This window comes from Salmo trutta, chromosome 37, assembly GCF_901001165.1.
Source record: "Salmo trutta chromosome 37, fSalTru1.1, whole genome shotgun sequence".
NCBI classification, from domain to species: domain Eukaryota; kingdom Metazoa; phylum Chordata; class Actinopteri; order Salmoniformes; family Salmonidae; genus Salmo; species Salmo trutta.
In genome coordinates, this window is record NC_042993.1 from 29149808 (window position 1) to 29170294 (window position 20487).

The 20487-nt window shown below is 46.9% G+C and overlaps 1 protein-coding gene across 1 annotated transcript; it reads right to left on the minus strand.

Annotated features, from left to right (window-relative positions):
- Positions 1-14972: 14972 nt before the first annotated feature.
- Positions 14973-20148, minus strand: LOC115177273 (triosephosphate isomerase B). Its single transcript, XM_029737901.1, has 7 exons — positions 19976-20148; positions 17442-17565; positions 17184-17268; positions 16762-16894; positions 16155-16240; positions 15830-15917; positions 14973-15614 (listed from the first exon to the last, which is right to left on the minus strand). Exons 1-7 carry the CDS (start codon positions 20082-20084, stop codon positions 15496-15498), a joined length of 744 nt encoding a protein of 247 aa, XP_029593761.1. The 5' UTR covers positions 20085-20148; the 3' UTR covers positions 14973-15495.
- Between the last annotated feature and the right edge of the window lie 339 nt (positions 20149-20487).

Consider the following 20487-nt stretch of genomic DNA (forward strand, 5'->3'; position numbering starts at 1 on the left):
TGCGTCGCCTGTCAACATGCACGCATTTTGCATACCGACTACGCATTCTCTGTCCATGTACGCTTGTACGAGATCCGAGTTAAAAGTACGCAGAAGTGAATAGGGCCTATTTTTTTTTTAAATTTTAAAACATTTTTATGAAAAATAAATCCACTGAGTAAATCTAACATCCCGATTCTAGAGCTGCAACACACAGACATGTACGGAGTTTGTGTCAACAGACATGGAGATTAATACATCATTATTGGACGTATCTACCCCGTGTCTGCCCCTCCTCCTGTTTGTTGTGATGCTGAGTTTGCCGACTGTTAGCTGTACGCAAACACATGGACAAATCCCTTTTCGACTCCGTGTGTTGTGGAAAGGTAAACACTAATTGTTTCAAGCTAACGTTAGTGAACATAAGATTGTCATTTAGTGGGCTCTAAAATGCCAGCAGTTCACTCGCATTTGCTGGTGAAAGAAATGAAATGCAAATACGAAAAATAACTGGTCGCATTTGTGCGAGTGTGATATACATTTAATTCTGCGTCCCATTAGTTGTATTTTCCACGTAACATTACGAGGATCACGCAACCTGAAAGACTGTAACTGTTGCCGCTTGCTATAGACCTCCCTCTGCCCCCAGCTGTGCCCTCAATACCATATGTGAATTGATTGCCCCCCATCTATCTTCTGAGCTCGTGCTACTAGGTGACCTAAACTGGGACATGCTTAACACCCCGGCCATCCTACAATCTAAGCTTGATGCCCTCAATCTCACACAAATTATCAATGAACCTACCAGGTACAACCCAAAATCCGTAAACACGGGCACCCTCATAGATGTCATCCTAACTAACTCGCCCTCCAAATATACCTCTGCTGTTTTCAATCAAGATCTCAGCGATCACTGCCTCATTGCCTGCATCCGTAATGGGTCTGCGACCAAACGACCACCCCTCATCACTGTCAAACGCTCCCTAAAACACTTCTGCGAGCAGTCTAATCGACCTGGCCGGGGTATCCTGGAATGACATTGCCCTCATCCCGTCAGTAGATAATGCCTGGCTATTCTTTAAAAGTGCCTTCCTCACTGGCTATCCTTCACCCAAATCCAGATAGCTGATGTTCTGAAAGAGCTGCAAAATCTGGACCCATACAAATCTGCCGGGCTAGACAATCTGGACCCTCTCTTTCTAAAATTATCTGCCAAAATTGTTGCAACCCCTATTACTAGCCTGTTCAACCTCTCTTTCGTATCGTCTGAGATTCCCAAAGATTGGAAAGCTGCCGCGGTCATCCCCCTCTTCAAAGGGGGTGACACTCTAGACCCAAACTGCTACAGACTTATATCTATCCTACCCTGTCTTTCTAAGGTCTTCGAAAGCCAAGTTAACAAACAGATTAACAACCATTTCGAATCCCACCGTACCTTCTCCGCTATGCACTCTGGTTTCAGAGCTGGTCATGGGTGCACCTCAGCTGAGCTCAAGGTCCTAAATGACATCATAACCGCCATCAATAAGAGACATTACTGTGCAGCCGTATTCATCGACCTGGCCAAGGCTTTCGACTCTGTCAATCACCACATTCTTATTGGCAGACTCGACAGCCTTGGTTTCTCAAATGATTGCCTCGCCTGGTTTACCAACTACTTCTCTGATAGAGTTCAGTGTGTCAAATCGGAGGGCCTGTTGTCCGGACCTCTGGCAGTCTCTATGGGGGTGCCACAGGGTTTAATTCTCGGGCCGACTCTCTTCTCTGTATACATCAATGATGTTGCTCTTGCTGCTGGTGATTCTCTGATCCACCTCTATGCAGACGACACCATTCTGTATACTTCTGGCCCCTCTTTGGACACTGTGTTAACTAACCTCTCTAGACGAGCTTCTGTAACCGATGTGAAATGGCTAGTTAGTTAGCGGTGGTGCGCGCTAATAGCATTTCAATCAGCGACGTCACTCACTCTGAGACTAGAAGTAGAGTTTCCCCTTGCGTTGCAAGGGCTGCGGCTTTTGTGGCGCGATGGGTAACGATGCTTCGTGGGGTGTCGGTTGTTCATGTGTGCAAGGGTCCCTGGTTCAAGCCCAGGTTGGGGCTAAGAGAGGGACGGAACCTACACTGTTACATTGGTGCCGTGACCCGGATCATTGGTTGCTGCGGAAAAGGAGGAGGTCAAAAGGGGGGTGAGTGTAACCGATGTGAAATGGCTAGTTAGTTAGCGGTGGTGCGTGCTAATAGCGTTTCAATCAGTGACGTCACTCGCTCTGAGACTAGAAGTAGGGTTTCCCCTTGCGTTGCAAGGGCCGCGTTTTTTGTGGCACAATGGGTAACGATGCTTCGTGGGGTGTCGGTTGTTGATGTGTGCAAGGGTCCCTGGTTCAAGCCCAGGTTGGGGCTAAGAGAGGGACGGAACCTACACTGTTACATTGGTGCCGTGACCCGGATCATTGGTTGCTGCGGAAAAGGAGGAGGTCAAAAGGGGGGTGAGTGTAACCGATGTGAAATGGCTAGTTAGTTAGCGGTGGTGCGTGCTAATAGCGTTTCAATCAGTGACGTCACTCGCTCTGAGACTAGAAGTAGGGTTTCCCCTTGCGTTGCAAGGGCCGCGTTTTTTGTGGCACAATGGGTAACGATGCTTCGTGGGGTGTCGGTTGTTGATGTGTGCAAGGGTCCCTGGTTCGAGCCCAGGTTGGGGCGAAGAGAGGGACGGAACCTACACTGTCACACTTCAATGCCATACAACTCTCCTTCCGTGGCCTCCAACTGCTCTTAAACGCAGGTAAAACTAAATGCATGCTATTCAATCGATCACTGCACGCACCTGCTCGCCCGTCCAGCATCATTACTCTGGACGGCTCTGACTTAGAATACGTGGACAACTACAAATACCTGGGTGTCTGGTTAGACTGTAAACTCTCCTTCCAGACTCACATTAAGCATCTCCAATCCAAAATTACATCTAGAATCGGCTTCCTATATCGCAACAAAGCATCTTTCACTCATGTTGCCAAACACACCCTCGTAAAACTGACCATCCTACCGATCCTCGACTTCGGCGATGTCATCTATAAAATGGCCTCCAACACTCTACTCAACAAACTTGATTCAGTCTATCACAGTGCCATCCGTTTTGTCACCAAAGCCCCATACACTACCCACCATTGCGACCTGTACGCTCTCGTTGGTTGGCCCTCGCTTCATACTCGTCGCCAAACCCACTGGCTCCAGGTCATCTACAAGTCTCTGCTAGGTAAAGCCCCACCTTATCTCAGCTCACTGATCATGATAACAACACCCACCCGTAGCACGCGCTCCAGCAGGTATATCTCACTGGTCACCCCCAAAGCCAATTCCTCCTTTGGCCGCCTTTCCTTTCAGTTCTCTGCTGCCAATGACTGGAACGAACTGCAAAAATCTCTGAAGCTGGAGACTCATATCTCCCTCACTAGCTTTAAGCACCAGCTGTCAGAGCAGCTCACAGATCACTGCACCTGTACATAGCCCATCTGTAAACAGCCCATCTATCTACCTACCTCATCCCCATACTGTATTTATTTATTTATCTTGCTCCTTTGCACTCCAGTATCTCTACTTGCACATTCATCTTCTGCACATCTACTATTCCAGTGTTTAATTGCTATATTGTAATTACTTCGCCACCATGGCCTATTTATTGCCTTAACTTACCTAATTTCCAGTCACTGTATATAGACATTTTGTTTTCTTTTGTTCTACTGTATTATTGACTGTATGTTTTGTTTATTCCATGTGTAACTCTGTGTTGTTGTATGTGTCGAATTGCTACGCTTTATCTTGGCCAGGTCGCAGTTGCAAATGAGAACTTGTTCTCAACTAGCCTTCCTGGTTAAATAAAGGTGAAATAATTATTGCTTAATTATACAACGGGTGGGTCTAATCCTGAATGTTGATTGGTTAAAAGCTCATTCCAGCCAGTGTCTATTCCACAAGTTACCACTGGGGTAATCTATGATGTTAAAATGCCTATTTACTCTGTTCCATCTGACTGAGCAATCCACTGTTTCATCAGCCCAGCCAGGCAATTTATAAACTTGATCTCCACCATAAAAAGCATCTAGACATTATCTCATTTCTTTTAGTCTAACATTTAGTTTTCAACAGTGGAAATTTGTATGAACCTTGCTGTCTTGTCTCGCCAACATTTGCAACATTGTCTCAATGTTCAAATTCGATCTCCAGCTGTCCCATAGTAATGAACATGTCGTGAGTCGGGATAAGACCGGCAGGAATCGAAGCGCAGCTAGTTTCCCCTAAGGAGAATGAAAAGATTTGGAATGGGTCCCCAGCTTCTCAAAAAGTTCTACAGCTGCGCTATCCGAGAGCATCCTGAACGGTTGCATCACCGCCTGGTATGGCAACTGCTCGGCATCCGACCATAAGGCGCTACAGAGGGTAGTGCGTACGGCCCAGTGCATCACTGGGGCCAAGCTTCCTGCCATTCAGGACCTCTATACTAGGAGGTGTTAGAAGAAGGCCCAAAATATTGTCAAGGACTCCAGTCACCCAAGTGATATTTCTGCTGCGGCAAGCAGTACCGGAGCGCCAAGTCTAGGTCCAAAAGGCTCCCGTTAACAGGATTTTATCTCGAAGGGGTCCTCAAGAGGTTAACAGCTTCTACCCCCAAGTCATAAGACTGCTGTACAATTAATCAATTGGCCACTCGGACTATTTGCATTGTCCCCCCCACCCCCATGTACAAATTAACTTAATTACCTTGACTAACTGATACCCCCTGTATATAGCCTCATTATTGATATTTTATTGTGTTACTTTTTTTTTGTAAACTTTATTTAGTAAATATTTTATTAACTCTATTTTCCTAAAACTGCATTGTTGGTTAAGGGCTTGTAAGTAAGAATTTCACGGTAAGGTCTACACCTGTTGTATTCAGCGCATGTGACAAAAACCATTTGATTTGATTTAGTTTGCTGTCTTTCCAGCTTCAGTTTGAAGTGATTGTGTGAGTTATGTTGTTGGCTAGCTCCTCTGAACAACAGTGTTCTGATGAGAGAACACATTTTCTATGCCAGGCGAAATTGTTATGGATGTACCCAAATAAATGTCACTATAAAACAACTTAAACAAACGCAAATGCAGCTACTTTGCTGCTATTCTGGCTGCACTTTTTAGTTGGCTAGCTAGCAAGCAAGGGATAATAATATTGCCAGCTAGTATGGCAATGGAACATTTAGAACAAACGACTGTATCAGGTATGAAGGTAAGACCCAGATGCAGACACGTCGAATTAACAATGGTTTAATGATTCAACTGGCAGGCAATAGACAGGTCAAGGCAGGCAGGGGTCAGTAAACCAGAGGTGGGGCAACGGTACCAGATGGCAGGCAGGGTCAGGGTAGACAGAGGTCAATAATCCAGAGGAGGGGCAAAGATACAGGTCGGCAGGCTCGGGGTCAGGGGCAGGCAGAGTGGTCAGGCAGGCGAGCTCAGAGTCAGGACAGGCAAGGGTCAAAACCAGGAGGGCGAGAAAAAGAGAGACTGGGAAAAGCAGGAGCTGAGAACAAAAACGTTGGTTGACAAACAAGATGAACTGGCAACAGACAAACAGAGAACACACGTATAAATACACAGGGGATAATGCGGAAGATGGGCAACACCTGGAGGAGGGTGGAGACAATCACAAACACAGGTGAAACAGATCAGGGTGTGACAGACTGGGTCGCGTCCATAGATACAGAAGAACCAACCGAACCGATAGAATGAACGACCAGCCGGTTTGGGTAGCAACCCTAGATTTGTGTCGGGACTATATCTTGTGGAAGGAGGAAATAGTATGAATAAATTGATCAAAATAACATTTTTAATGAAAATATGAAAATCATTATTTGAATATGTTGGTAACCCGTTCTATAAAAGTGATAATGCCCTCGAAGCCGGTGTTTGGAGGATATATTGGCACGGTTTGCCAGCCTTCCATTTCGTCTCGGGCCTAACAACACCCTTGCCAACATATCCTCCAAACACTGGCTTTTTGGGCATTATCACTTAAATAATGCAGACTCTAGAATGACCTTCAAGCCAATCAGAAACGAGTATTCAACAATGCCATGGTTTAATTAACCAATAAGGCCTGAGGGGATGAGGTATATGGCCGATAGTCCAGCACTGTGGACACATCATAATACCCATAAAACCTAGCCATTAACCCGGTAATGGTTCCAATTGTTTTTTCACCATTCATTTTTGCATCTGGGATTTTAGAACTACTTCATATAAGGTCTGTGTTTCGTGTATGTTTAACAGTGTAATTCTCTCACAGACAAGGTGAGTTTTATCAATATATTTGCCTCAATTTACAAAAAAATTTAAATGGTAATTAGCAAGACTACAAATTCCTGCTGGAAGCTCCTGAATATCATCTCTAGCTGACACTATCAGCTACCGTTCACCAGCGCAATCATAGACCTTCTGTGTCCAATCCATGAACTTCTACGTCCCCTTTCTCTGTCTTATCTAGCCACTGACTACACTTTAGCTAGCTAGTTAGCAGAGCGGTAGATCAAAAAATAGCCTAGATAACTGTTTGTACAGTATGTCGACTTCGGTGTCTATTTCAGACCTTATGTTATTTTTCAAGGATGAGCATTTGTAACGCCCTGGCCATAGAGAGGGGTTTTTTGTTCTTTATTTTGGTTAGGCCAACACTAACTCCGCTGCACCTTGGTCTACTCTCTCTTCAGACAGCCGTTACAGAATTACCCACCAAAAACGGACCAAGCAGCGGAAGAAGGAGCAGCGCAAGGAGAGGAACCAGGAGAGGAGCTATCTGGAATCGTGGACTTGGGAGGAAATCCTGGATGGGAAAGGACCATGGGCTCAAGCGGGGGATTATCGCCGCCCGCAATGGGAAATAGAAGAGTCGAGAGCTGAGAGGCGCTGGTATGAGGAGAGGGAGCGCAACAGGCACGAGAGGCAGCCCCCCCAAAACATTTGGGGGGGGCACACGGGGCAGGCAGCGCAGTACTGGTCAGGCACCGTGTTATGCGGTAAAGCGCACGGTGTCCCCAGTACGCGTTCAAAGCCCGGTGCGCTACATACCAGCCCCCCGCAAGTGCCATGCGAGGGCAGGCATCGAGCCAGGATGGGTTGTGCCAGCTCAGTGCGTCTGGTCTCCAGTGCGCCTTTTCGGGCCAGGGTATCCTGCACCGGCTCTGCGCACTGTGTCTCCAGGGCGCTGGGAGGGTCCAGTTCGCCCAATGCCTGCTCTCCGCCCGTGCCGGGCCAAAGTGGGCATTCAGCCTGAAGTATGGGTAAAGAGCGTAAAGTCTAGAACTCAAGTGCTCCCCCACAGCCCGGTTTATCCTGTGCCTCCTCCTGGGACCAGGCCTCCAGTGGATCTCTCCAGCCTGGTCCGTCCTGTGCCACCTCCCAGGACTAGGCCTCCAGTGGGTCTCCCCATCCTGGTTAAGCCAGTGCCTCCTCCTCGGACCAGGCCTCCAGTGGGTCTCCCCATCCTGGTCCGTCCTGTGCCACCTCCCAGGACTAGGCCTCCAGTGGGTCTCCCCATCCTGGTTAAGCCAGTGCCTCCTCCTCGGACCAGGCCTCCAGTGGGTCTCCCCATCCTGGTCCGTCCTGTGCCACCTCCCAGGACTAGGCCTCCAGTGGGTCTCCCCATCCTGGTTAAGCCTGTGCCTCCTCCTCGGACCAGGCCTCCAGTGGATCTCTCCAGCCTGGTCCGTCCTGTGCCGCCTCCTAGGACTAGGCCTCCAGTGGGTCTCGCCATCCTGGTTAAGCCAGTGCCTCCTCCTCGGACCAGGCCTCCAGTGGGTCTCCCCATCCTGGTCCGTCCTGTGCCACCTCCCAGGACTAGGCCTCCAGTGGGTCTCCCCATCCTGGTTAAGCCTGTGCCTCCTCCTCGGACCAGGCCTCCAGTGGATCTCTCCAGCCTGGTCCGTCCTGTGCCGCCTCCTAGGACTAGGCCTCCAGTGGGTCTCGCCAGTCCAGAGCCGCCAGAGCTGCCCGCCAGTCCGGAGCCGCCAGAGCTGCCCGCCAGTCCTGAGCCGCCAAAGCTGCCCGCCAGTCCGGAGCCGCCAGAGCCGCCCGCCAGTCCGGAGCCGCCAGAGCCGCCCGCCAGTCCGGAGCCGTCAGAGCCGCCCGCCAGTCCGGAGCCGTCAGAGCCGCCCGCCTGTCCGGAGCCGCCAGAGCCGCCCGCCTGTCCGGAGCCGCCAGAGCCGCCCGCCTGTCCGGAGTCGCCAGAGCCGCCCGCCTGTCCGGAGCCGCCAGAGCCGCCCGCCTGTCCGGAGCCGCCAGAGCCGCCCGCCAGAACGGAGCCGCCAGAGCCGCCCACCACTCTGGAGCCGCCAGAGCCGCCCGCCAGTCCGGAGCCGCCAGAGCCGCCCGCCAGTCCGGGGCCGCCAGAGCCGCCCGCCAGTCCGGAGCCGTCAGAGCCGCCCGCCAGTCCGGAGCCGTCAGAGCCGCCCGCCAGTCCGGAGCCGCCAGAGCCGCCCGCCAGTCCGGAGCCGCCAGAGCCTCCCGCCTGTCTGGAGCAGTCAGAGCCGGCCGCCAGCCCGGTGAGTCCTGTGCCTGCGCCTAGGGCCAGGCCTCTTACATGTCTCCTCAGCCTGGTGAATCCTGGGTCAGTGCCGCCGGAGCTGCCAGGGACGCCCGCCAGCCGGGCGCAGCCAGGGACGCCCGCCAGCCGGGCGCAACCAGGGTCGCCCGCCAGCCAGGCGCAGCCATCGCCGCCCGCCAGCCGGGCGCAGCCATCGCCGCCCGCCAGCCGGGCGCAGTCATCGCCGCCCGCCAGCCGGGCGCAGCCATCACCGCCCGCCAGCCGGGCGCAACCAGGGTCGCCCGCCAGCCGGGCGCAACCATCACCGCCCGCCAGCCGGGCGCAGTCAGGGTCGCCCACCAGACCTTCGGCGCGGCCAGGTGCGCCATCTAAGAGGGCGACGCCGAGGGTGGAGCAGAGGCCACGTCCCGCACCTGAGCTGCCGCCGTAAGAAGGCCCACCCGGACCCTCCCCTTCAGTGTCAGGTTTTGCGGCCGGAGTCCGCACCTTGGGGGGGGGGGGGTACTGTAACGCCCTGGCCATAGAGAGGGGTTTTTTGTTCTTTATTTTGGTTAGGCCAGGGTGTTACATTGGGTGGGCGTTCTATGTTCCTTTTTCTATGTTTTTGTATTTCTTTGTTTTGGGCCGTGTGTGGCTCCCAATCAGGCACAGCTGAAGTTCGTTGTTGCTGATTGGGAGTCACACATAAGGAGAATGTTTTTCCTTTGGGTTTTTGTGGGTAATTGTTTCTGTTCAGTGTGTTACCTGTCAGTACTGTTTGGCTGTCGGTTTTCCTGTTTTTTGTATAGTGTTCTTTTGTCAATTAAACGTCTATGATGAACACTAACTCCGCTGCACCTTGGTCTACTCTCTCTTCAGACAGCCGTTACAGCATTAGAGCATTGAAAGGGAAGACGACTATAAGTCTTCCCATGTGGAGAAGTGTAGCTATAGTGAGGGAAAACTTAGTACAAATAATACGATCCCATCAGTTTTCTATAGGCTAGGCTTACTATATTTATTCCTCAACTTTCCTAATATTAAGCACATTGCTTATCTTTACAACAGGATTATAGCCTACCTGGCAGGCATGAAAATGAACCATGAGAAAAGCGTCCTCCATTCTCTATTTAAGTGCACAGATGACATGTATTTTTTCCACTGCCACTGTTTCGAGACAGGTGCATGATAATGGTTCATTCTGAATCAAAACAAATTTCACACATATATTATTTAGTATATGTAAAGACAGGATTAAGTCTGATGGGTGACAATATTAGCCTATCACTTGTGAATGATGCCCAGCATAAGGCAATAAACTATGACTTTTCTTTCCCGCTAATGGAACATTCGTGCTTATAGCCTACTGCCATGTGCGCATTGCTGCGTTGATAATGTGAAGAAATAGCCTAACAGGCTAACTACACTGCTCGCGTCGTGTGTGCGAGCGTTGCAAAATACATTTTGAAATCTATATTATTCAATTATTGCACCGACACTGCCCGCGCGCGCCAATGAGCGTCTGCGTTCCCAAGCGCTAAAATAGAAGTCAGTTCTATTTCTGACGCAGATCGCGCTGCAAGTCCTACCTTTCCCATCTCTTCATTGGTTTATAGGAGCAGGTACCCACGTGCCATCTCCTCATTGGTTATACCCACGTGGGTGACTGAAAGATGAAATAGGTCGGATTGCGGTAATGTACGTAATTTATGAAAGTTGCCAATCGCAATATAAATTCAAGAGAAGAAAAAGCCTGGAAGGAGGAGAGATGACTGTAAACGATTCGGTTGACCGTTTTATGTATGGATTAATTGGTGGAGTAGAGGACCTTGTGCATTTCCGGTAAAATAACAACTCAATGTTTATATCCCAGGACAAATTAGCTAGCAACAGCAAGCTAGCTAAATAGGAAAAATTAGCTAACAAGTGCAAGCTAGCTAGCTAAATTGGCATAAATGTTTAATGCTTTTCGACCTGTCACCAAATAAATATAATTGGTTCAGAGTTTGTTTTGATATTTTAACCTGCGTGTCGTGATCGCGTTTGGTGTGGGGGACAAAATACATTTATGCAAGATGCCGGTTTGGGTTCCGTGTAATAGTTTATCAACATTTAAAGCTAAATGTTCTGATCTATTGCGTCAGCCACATTGCGTAAAAAAGTTGTTTTGATGCTAGTGGTTGTATTAATTTGGGATCTATCGCATCACAGACTGTGTTTGGAATATTTATTTCTCGCACAGAATAGGTCAACTTTTGTACTATGGTGGATAGTAGATTGACATAGGCTAGTGCTTCTGCTGTTCGTTAGGCCTACTCATCTTGTTGGCTGACGAATATGTGTGGAATTTGTTTTGATTTAGAATGGACCATTTTCATGCACCTATCTTGAAACAGGGTCAGCGGGAAAAATACCTATCTATGTACTTAAATAGCGAATGGAGGATGCTTTTCTCATGGTTAATTTCCATGCCAGCCAGGTAGGCTATACTCCTGTTGTAAAATAAGCAATATGCTTAATATTAGGAAAGTTGAGAAATGAATATAGTAGGCCTAGCCTATATAACGCTGATGGGATCCTCCTCTTTTTAATAGAGGCCATCACTCTGTTTTCTCGCACAATTGCATAGCCTATACAAATGTTGCGCAACATGAGCTCATGAAGTGTTTGACTAGATTTTCAATACATTTGCATTGTTGTCAGAGTGATTACAGGGACAATAGAGTGCTGAGTACCAGGAAGTTAGCAAGTTTGGTAGGCTACTAATGACCATCAGCAACATCAGAGCTTGGAGAATCCTAATTACCATGACTAAACGGTCACGTGGAATTTGACTGCTTCATGACTCGTGACTGCCGGTGTGGGGGTAATATGGTCACCGCAACAGCCCTAGTCATGCAGCCTATTTGGTGGTTCACAATATCAGGCGTACGGATGTGGAATGCGAGTTGAGGAAGCCAGCCGTGCCCAACCAGGTGCAGTCAGTGGAGGACCTGTACCCGGTTGAAGACTACAACCCTCTGTTCCGAGAGCCCACAGACGAGGATCTTCAGTGGCCAAGGAACCGTTTCCGGGGCAGGATCAGAGGGACGGCATGTCTCCTTGAACCTGAGCCAGAACATCAGCTACCCTCCCTGTCACCCTGTCTGTACCGGACCTCTTAAGGATACGCCCCTTTTAAAAAAAATTTAGGCTAAAATGACATACCCAAATCTAACTGCCTGTAGCTCAAGCCCTGAAGCAAGGATATGCATATTCTTGGTACCATTTGAAAGGAACCACTTTTTCACAGTTTGTGGAAATGTGAAAGGAATGTAGGAGAATATAACACAATAGATCAGGTAAAAAGATAATACAAAGAAAAAAACAACCATTCTTTTTTCTTTTTACCATAATCTTTGAAATGCAAGAGAAAGGCCATAGTGTATTATTCCAGCCCAGGTGCAATTTCGATCTTGGCCACTAGGTGACAGCAGTGTATGTGCAAAGTTTTAGACTGATCCAATGAATCATTGCATGTCTGTTCAAAATGTTGTATCAAGACTGCCCAAATGTGCCTAATTTGTTTATTAATAACTTTTCATGTTCAGAATTGTGCACTCTGCTCAAACAATAGAATTCTATTCATTCACTGTAATAGCTACTGTACATTGGACAGTGCAGTTAGATTAACAAGAATTTAAGCTTTCTGTCAATATCAGATATGTGTATGTCCTGGGAAATTTTCTTGTTACTTACAACCTCATGCTAATCACATTAGCCTGCATTAGCTCAACCGTCCCGTGGAAGGGACACCGATCCCGAAGAAGTTGAAAAAATAAGGGCACCTGGGGCATGCAGGCATCCTGGCTGGCATGGTGCTGTCAGCAGAGCAGCAGGAGGTTATACAGCAGGCAACAGTTGGACAGCGCACTAACCCCAACTCGCACACCATGAGGAGAGGGAGGTTAACGGACAGAAATTATGGAGCAGTGGTTAGGGCCAAGCGCTTTACTCTGTCGCTGCTAAAAAAAAAGGGTCCTCAAATCAGTCATTGGATGGGATGTTGTCTGTAAAGTGGGCCACAGATAACGAAGAGGAGCGCATCAAGGCATTCAAATGGCTACAGGGATAGTTATGCAGGAGTCCGGGCTTTAGGTCACGGGGTCTGGGATCCTGGGTGCCTCACCGGAGGGTCTGGTGGGCACCACAGTAGTGGTGGAGGTCAAGTGTCCCTATGGTGCATGGGACCTTACCATTGAAGAGGGAGTGAGGGAGGGTCTTACTGGCACAAGGTCCAAGGTCAGCTCCACATCACTAGAAAGGACATCTGCTTCTTCATTGTGTGGACCATCAAAGCCTCTATCACCATCCCCATCCAGAGTGACGACCTCTGTGAACAGTTGATATTTTACATTGAAGTAGGCCTATATGTACGCTGCTGTATTCACAGTAATTGCATTTTTTTTTTTGTAGTTAGCCCTGGACAATGTTTAAGAATTTGCGGGCAGTCCATATTTAGATTGGGGGAAAAGCCAATGCAATGTTGAATTTAAACGTTCACTGACAGGTGCACAACGATTTGCCATTATTTTCTCTTTCAGAAACTGACACAGTCCTTTGCCAGATACAGCATTACTGCAAACGATTAAAACATTCTTCCAACACAGTAAATAGACCAGTAGCTTATGTAAAATATTTGACAGTATGGGTAGGCTACAGCAACCTATTACTGTGCGATATAGCAGGGGTTCCCAAACGTTTTCACTCAGGTCACCCATCCAGCATTGGGGAACATCCCGCGCAAGCACTGTTCATGACTCAAACTGTTCACACTCCTGTTGGTGGAAAGAACATTTAGTAGGTTTAAAGCTTATTTCTTGCAATTCCACACATCAGGCTGGTCCTTATTCCTCCGCTGCAACGGCTACTTCCACGGGCTCCTGCGCGACCCAGTGTTGGCGGCTATTCAGTCCCTCCTTGGCACCTTGGGCTCTGTTGATGCACGGCTCGTTATGAGGGGTGACCCATAGTGTCTACCTGCCCGAAGACCAAGATCCTTCAAGGGAAAGACGTCAGCATCTTGCTGTCCTCCCACGAGTGTGACTGGAGGGTCTTGGCTTGTAAAGATGTAACAGCCGTCTTTAAAACCTCTGTTCCCTAAGGCTACAGCATATCTTTTCCATCGCAAAGTTGGGGTTGCATTTATAATTTACCGCTATTTTTTTGCTCCATGTTTCCCCTCAGAAGAGAGCTTCATAATTACATCTCTTGGATTAGCGGCTGTGGTCATCCGCCATCCCACATTGATTATAATCAGTAGCGATTTTACCATTTAAATCTTGTTTGGACAAACTCAAAAATGTTTAGCTGCATGCCAGCAAAGCCACTACACAACACATTATTAATTGGACTATAACGGTGACAAACAACACCTTCCACTGCGGAACAGTTCATTCAGCCTTTACTGCCTTTAAAAAAACCAGATATGACTTGCTTAAACAGATGTGGTTTGAGACGTAATTATGACATAAGGGGACGAGCGGATAAGAGGCTATCCGTAATTTAGATTAAGACATGAATGAGCGAGCTAGAACTGACGCAGTCAATATAACTATTTGTTCAGCACTTTTGAAATGTACAGCGACAGAATTCATAACATGGGCCGTTCTTACAGTATTCTCCCTGTACGCCAAGTCAGAACCATAGGATAAAGGGGGCATGAAACAATGAAAGCTCTTACAATATTCAATGATGACATTTCTCTAAAACAGGCTATAGGCCAAAAAAATCATAAGTATTCAGACCCTTTACACAGTACTTTATTGAAGCACCTTTGGAAGCGATTACAGCCGCAAGTCTTCTTGGCAGTGGCGATTTTAGCATGTAAATCTTGGTGGGGCAAACTCCCCCAAAATTGTTTAAAGGGAGCATTGAAAGCGCTTACAATATTCATTGACATTTCTCTAAAACAGGCTGTAGGCTACATGCGCACCAACAAGTCAGAACAGTAGGCTAAATGAAGGGGAAAGGGACCAAATTATTAGGTTGAGGCACATGGGCTACTAACAACATACACTTAGTATTACTTTCTTAGCTACAGTATACATATCTCCCTGGCATATTACATCATTTGACCGCTTCAGCGCTCAAGGTAAGGAGAAAAGAAGCCACAAGAGAAAATAGGATAGTGTTTGACCTTTATAAAACAGCTCACTTTAAGAATGCTGCAGAAGAGAAATAACTTTTATTTGAGGATATTGGTGATTTGGTGTCACTTAGTGGACATGTGAATTGCACCATTAGCTATATGAACGCTTAGGAATTTGGCATCATGTTACCAAAGTACCACCAGATACTGTAGTCTGACTGGCTTTACACATGAGTAGGAATACAGCCTCGTAGTATTCAAGATCATGGGGTGTGTCCACGGACATAAAATAAAAACGAGACACACAACTAGTCTAAACCTTTTATTACAACATTTCCTAGGCCCCGGCCCACCCAGTCAGCCATGACCAAACATGGACGCCTCACTCTTGACAAGACAGGATCATGTGTTCTTTGGGAAGGGATAAGCCACAGAACATAGTTACACAAAGAGTCAGCTATAGTACAAAGACAAGTGAATCTGATTGACATTGCTAATTGACACTGTATACATAAAAGCTTGTAAACTTCCAAGTAAAAGGCATGGGTTGTTGTTCCATCCAGGATGGTGTTGTCAAGCACAGTCCCTTTAAACAGTGGTGTAGGCCAGTACAAAAAACACACCATCTCAGTGGAACTAACACCTTTCACTGCTGTATAGTATGCGTGTCAATCTGTCCCTTTTCTTTGAAACATTATACCAAAAAAGGACACAGAGGAAAAGACATCATCACACAAGGGGGTTCTAAGTGCCGAGTTGAGGATGATGGTTCATGTGTCATCTGAATGGAGTTGGCCTCAAATATGGACATGGTCTGACCACGTCAGGGTTTTTATTGCTTGGCGTTGATTATGTCAACGAACTCTGGCTTGAGTGCAGCGCCGCCAACCAGGAAACCGTCCACATCCTTCATGCCTCCCAGCTCCTTGCAGGTGCCACCTGTCACGGAACCTGAGAAGAGACGGATATGAGTGAGGAATGGATTTATGAAAGAGAGACAGAGTGGTGGGGAGAAAAGAGAGTCCACTGTATGCTTCTACCACTGCATGTCCCGGACTTGAATTAGATTAGCTATGCAATGACAAAACCTATAAATCCCCACTGTGATGGTCGTGGCATTAACAGCTTAAGTGTGTTTAAACGTGAAGCAGATGAGTTTGTCTCACCTCCATAGATTATCCTGACAGAGTTGGCTACTGCCTCAGACACATTGGCCTTTACCCACTGCCTCAGTTTGTCATGAACGTCCTGGGCCTGAGAGACAAAGATAAGGAATAAAAGATTCAAATAAAAACATGAATATGGGTTCCAAAGTCCAGTATGTTCTGACTTCAGTCTTCAATTTAGTGAAGAATCTCAAATGGACAACACATTCTGCTCTGGTCTAGACTGAATCTATACAGTATAAAGACATTCAGGCTTTTAGTCACATGTCCCCATGTTCTTTCCATTGAGGTTATACAATTGTAATGATGACAATAGAACACTTACCTGGGCGGGGGATGCGGTCTTGCCGGTGCCGATGGCCCACACAGGCTCATAGGCCAGAACAACCTTGGACCAGTCCTTAATGTTGTCTGCAAACAGAATTGACATAATGAAGACAGTACTGCATTCACATTAATAAACATGGAGAACTCAAAATGGACAAAGTGCCATCATGGACACGCTAGATATAACCAAGTTGTTAACGAAAAGGAAAACTAATTCATGACACTGAAAGTCCCAATCACGTCTGTGGCGGGCACACTATCCCTGTGCCAATAGGATGTATTCACGCAGCAGTAGTATAACTACATTCAACACTGTTAGTCGCTATAATGTAATACACTGTACATACAGTAATTGATTGCTTGCTTGCTTTCCAGATACAAAGAGGCCTTTGCAGTTTATACGATTGTTATATATACACATTATTGACATGGTTCTTGACATGTAACTCTTCTCCGTGCGTTGTAAAGTTCAGGGCCCATTTTCAAAGATATAAAACTCAAACGGATCCTAGATCAGCACTCTGATAATATGTGTACGCCTGAGCAGAATCTGTGGTCCTGTGTAACTCATGATGAATCAGTGATGTCAGTGACGGTTACAATACCTGCGAAGTGCTTGGTCTGTGCATTGATGACCTTCTCTGTGATGCCAGCCTCCCTCTCGTCCAGCTTCTCACCAATGCAGGCAATGACACCCAGGCCATTCTCCAGGGCGTGGGCGCACTTCTGACCAATAAGCTGTCAGGACACAGTTATCCAATCAGACAGGTTGTTGTAATATTTTTCACATTTCCACTACTTGATCAACACCTTGAGTGTTTATCAAAAAAAATGTGAAAGGAGATTAAAATGATTCGTCACTGCTCCTCAAATTCTGTCACTTTAAAAAGGTAAATTCACTGTTGAAAGAGACATAATCCGATACTGTCACGGCCCTGTTCTTGCGATAGTCTTTGGAGGTGGCAGACGACTCCTCCCAAGACTACACATTCATAAACAATAGCACTCCATCAAATAAGCCATTTACCTCATCAGTCTCTCCAAAGACCCAGCGCCTCTCAGAGTGGCCCAGGATCACCCAGTGCACGCCAACGTCCTTGATCATCGCAGGGCTGAGGAGAGAAAGAGAGGGGGAGATAAAAGGAAGTGAGAGAGAAGGGGAAAAGAAAGAAGTGTGAGAAAGGAGATTAACAAAGTACAATCTGTCAGCCTACAATGTTTGGTTCAGTAAAGCACTAGAGTCCTGTAGACACTAGCATGCGCAGTTACAGGGCATGTCCATTACCTGATCTCCCCGGTGAAGGCACCACCCTTGACCTTGTAGCAGTTCTGAGCGGCCACGCCGATCTTAGGGTCCAGCTTGGCCCTGGCGAACTCAAGGTAGATTGATGGGGCGCCGCAGACCACCTCTGCAAGCACAGAGGTATTTATGCTGCAGTAGTTTATGTGTCGGGGGGGCTAGGGTCAGTCTGTTATATCTGGAGTATTTCTCCTGTCTTATCCGGTGTCCTGTGTGAATTTAAGTATGCGCTCTCTAATTCTCTCGGAGGACCTGAGCCCTAGGACCATGCCTCAGGACTACCTGGCATGACTCCTTGTTGTCCCCAGTCCACCTGGCCGTGCTGCTGCTCCAGTTTCAACTGTTCTGCTGGAACCCTGGAACCCTGACCTGTTCACTGTGATTACTATTACTTGACCATGCTGGTCATTTATGAACATTTGAACATCTTGGCCATGTGCTGTTATAATCTCCACCCGGCACAGCCAGAAGAGGACTGGCCACCCCTCATAGCCTGGGTCCCCTAGGTTTCTTCCTAGGTTTTGGCCTTTCTAGGGAGTTTTTCCTAGCCATCATGCTTCTACACCTGCATTGCTTGCTGTTTGGGGTTTTAGGCTGGGTTTCTGTATAGCACTTTGAGATATCAGCTGATGTAAGAAGGGCTATATAAATACATTTGACTTGATTGAGAACCAACAGTCATGCACTGACCACTATTCTCAGGGTTTAAATAACAGACTGACTTACACTGGACCAGTTTGTATTCTTCGAGTTGAATCTTAAATTCCACTTCAGTTTAAATTTTCACTCAGTCATGCATTGATGTCAATGTGTGAGATGAAGTGAAAATTCTAAGTGGAAGTTAGGATTTTCCCCTTGATGTTTACATGGATGCCCATGTTACAGTAATATTTTCAGAAAAACATGGGTACACAACTTGGGATGGTACACAGTGATTGTTGGTGACATCTAGTATCAGGGGAAAAGGCTTTCCTTTGAGAGTGGTGACAACTCCATGTAGTGCCTCACTCCTAGTCACTTGTGTATAAAGCAACAAGTAAAATTAGGTCTATTTGATCCAAAGTGTTGGTTATACAGTCCAATACCTGAGTCTGCAGCATTAGTACACACTGTACAAGTGGGATATCCCTAGTGTTGTGGAGTACAGTAGGCATACACTGACATTAGCAATGTAACTGTATCTTGGGGTTAAGTGAGTCTATATTAAACCTCCAGTCACTATTCCCTCTGTAAAGGTCATTTATCCCTGCCAAGAGTCAGTCCCTGCTGCAAAAAGGTCCTAGTTCAACCTCCAAAAGGTCACTAGAACTCAAATCCCAAAAGTCACATTCTGCTGGGGTCGAACAAGACCTTATAAGTTCAAAAGGTCATCCACAGGATAAAGAATTTAAGATACTCTGCAGGTTCATAAAACGGCCCAGGGAAGAAGTGACTGAATGAACTTTACATTTCTAGAAAGAGACACATGGGAAAAGCTACGCGAGGCACATGCTGCGTCCTGTTTCATGCGTCAGTCAGTACTGTACTGTGTAGACAAGTTGTAAGGGGTGGCTCTTTGGGGTAAAGTCCGAGGCTGTACACTGAAACGTAGGCTACTACACGGACAGAACGTTTCCTTATATTTGTTGCTCCACGGAGTGCGCAATAACACCCATGAGCGTATCCTACAAAAAAAAGACGACAAAATCTGACTAAGTACCTTTAGCCTGTTCTTGAAACGGTGTTCAAATGCAAACAGGGCATATTGCATTTACGCGTCTGTGGCAGTTTGGAAATGCACAATAGAGAACGGCGGAAACACCAACATCTCCATGGCGGAGTAGAGAACTCAATCATTTTTATTGGTTAACAAAATTAGTATGTTGCGCATAAACTAGTTCGTGTCTAACGGTATAATGCATTTCTAAATTAAAGTACTGCGCTATAACCACATTTGGTCCTCCTGGTAGTTATATGAACAGGGCGCGCGATCGGATGGATCATTGTAATACATCAAAGAACAGACATTTCGCCCTTCGCTTGCGCCAGACAGTAGTGTCTACGTGCTGTTCGGAATGTACGCCCACTGACATAAAATCCACTTAGCAAGTCATGTTCTTCTATCCTAGTTCAGTTTAAAATACTGGTTGAAATCCCCTGACAAATGGCTTTCTCTGGTTGCAAAGGAGTATAGTGGGCTTCAGTACCAAAATAGGCCTATGTATTCTGCATTGGTGATGCCACAAATTGTCGCCATCGCACCATAATTACGTCAAAATTGGGGTCAGGGTATGCTAGAATTTAAAACCCTTGTGAAAGTGGCAATGAAAATGGACCTACCGGAGTATAGCTTGGTTTACCACCCATTTATTCGTGCACTGATACATTTCACAATGCAAGTGTGCCGTGCGATTGTCAATTCAACTGGATAGGCTACACCAGGCAACCCAATGCGACAAATTACACCATTTCAAAGATCAACTCTCAGTCTACTACACGAGTCAGACATGAAAGCACAAAAACCACACATAACCACGCACCGGTGTTGGGGTCGAGCTTTGCAGAGTTCAGGGTTTTGATGAGTTCGCCAAGGCTTGCCTTGTCGCCATTCATCTTCCAGTTACCACCGACGAAGAATTTTCTGGGCATATTTGCAGCTTGGTGTCGTTTCTCGGCCTTAGAATGGACCTACTTCGGAGAGAGGAGCAACTACTCGTGAGCAACTCACTGTATTTATTATCATGGGCCACGTAACCCCACCTCTCCGTTTGTTCTATTGGTTTACAGAGACACGCCCAGAAAAGCGTTTCTTTATGTACAATGGTAGCCTTTTATTTCAGTAGAATAAAGAGTCTAGGCTACAATTTCACACAAAAAAATGATGTTCTTCAAATTAGGCTATCTTTGTTTTTAAGAGTGAAAATAATATTTATGTTTAGGTATGTGGGGATGAAATACATTGAAAACATGTCGAAAAGAGGACCCACTGAAAATGTCCGGTTATCTCAAATAAATGGACATTGCTTACAGACGGCGAGCGGGGCCTGCTAAA

Excerpts from the sequence above, each read along its gene's own strand:
- LOC115177273 (XM_029737901.1), bottom strand. The coding sequence starts at position 20,084 with ATGCCCAGAAAATTCTTCGTCGGTGGTAACTGGAAGATGAATGGCGAC. Across the intron at positions 15,918-16,154 it reads AGACCGCATCCCCCGCCCAG|GCCCAGGACGTTCATGACAA; the intron begins GTAAGTGTTCTA and ends TTTGTCTCTCAG. Across the intron at positions 15,615-15,829 it reads TGTCAGGATAATCTATGGAG|GTTCCGTGACAGGTGGCACC; the intron begins GTGAGACAAACT and ends GTCTCTTCTCAG.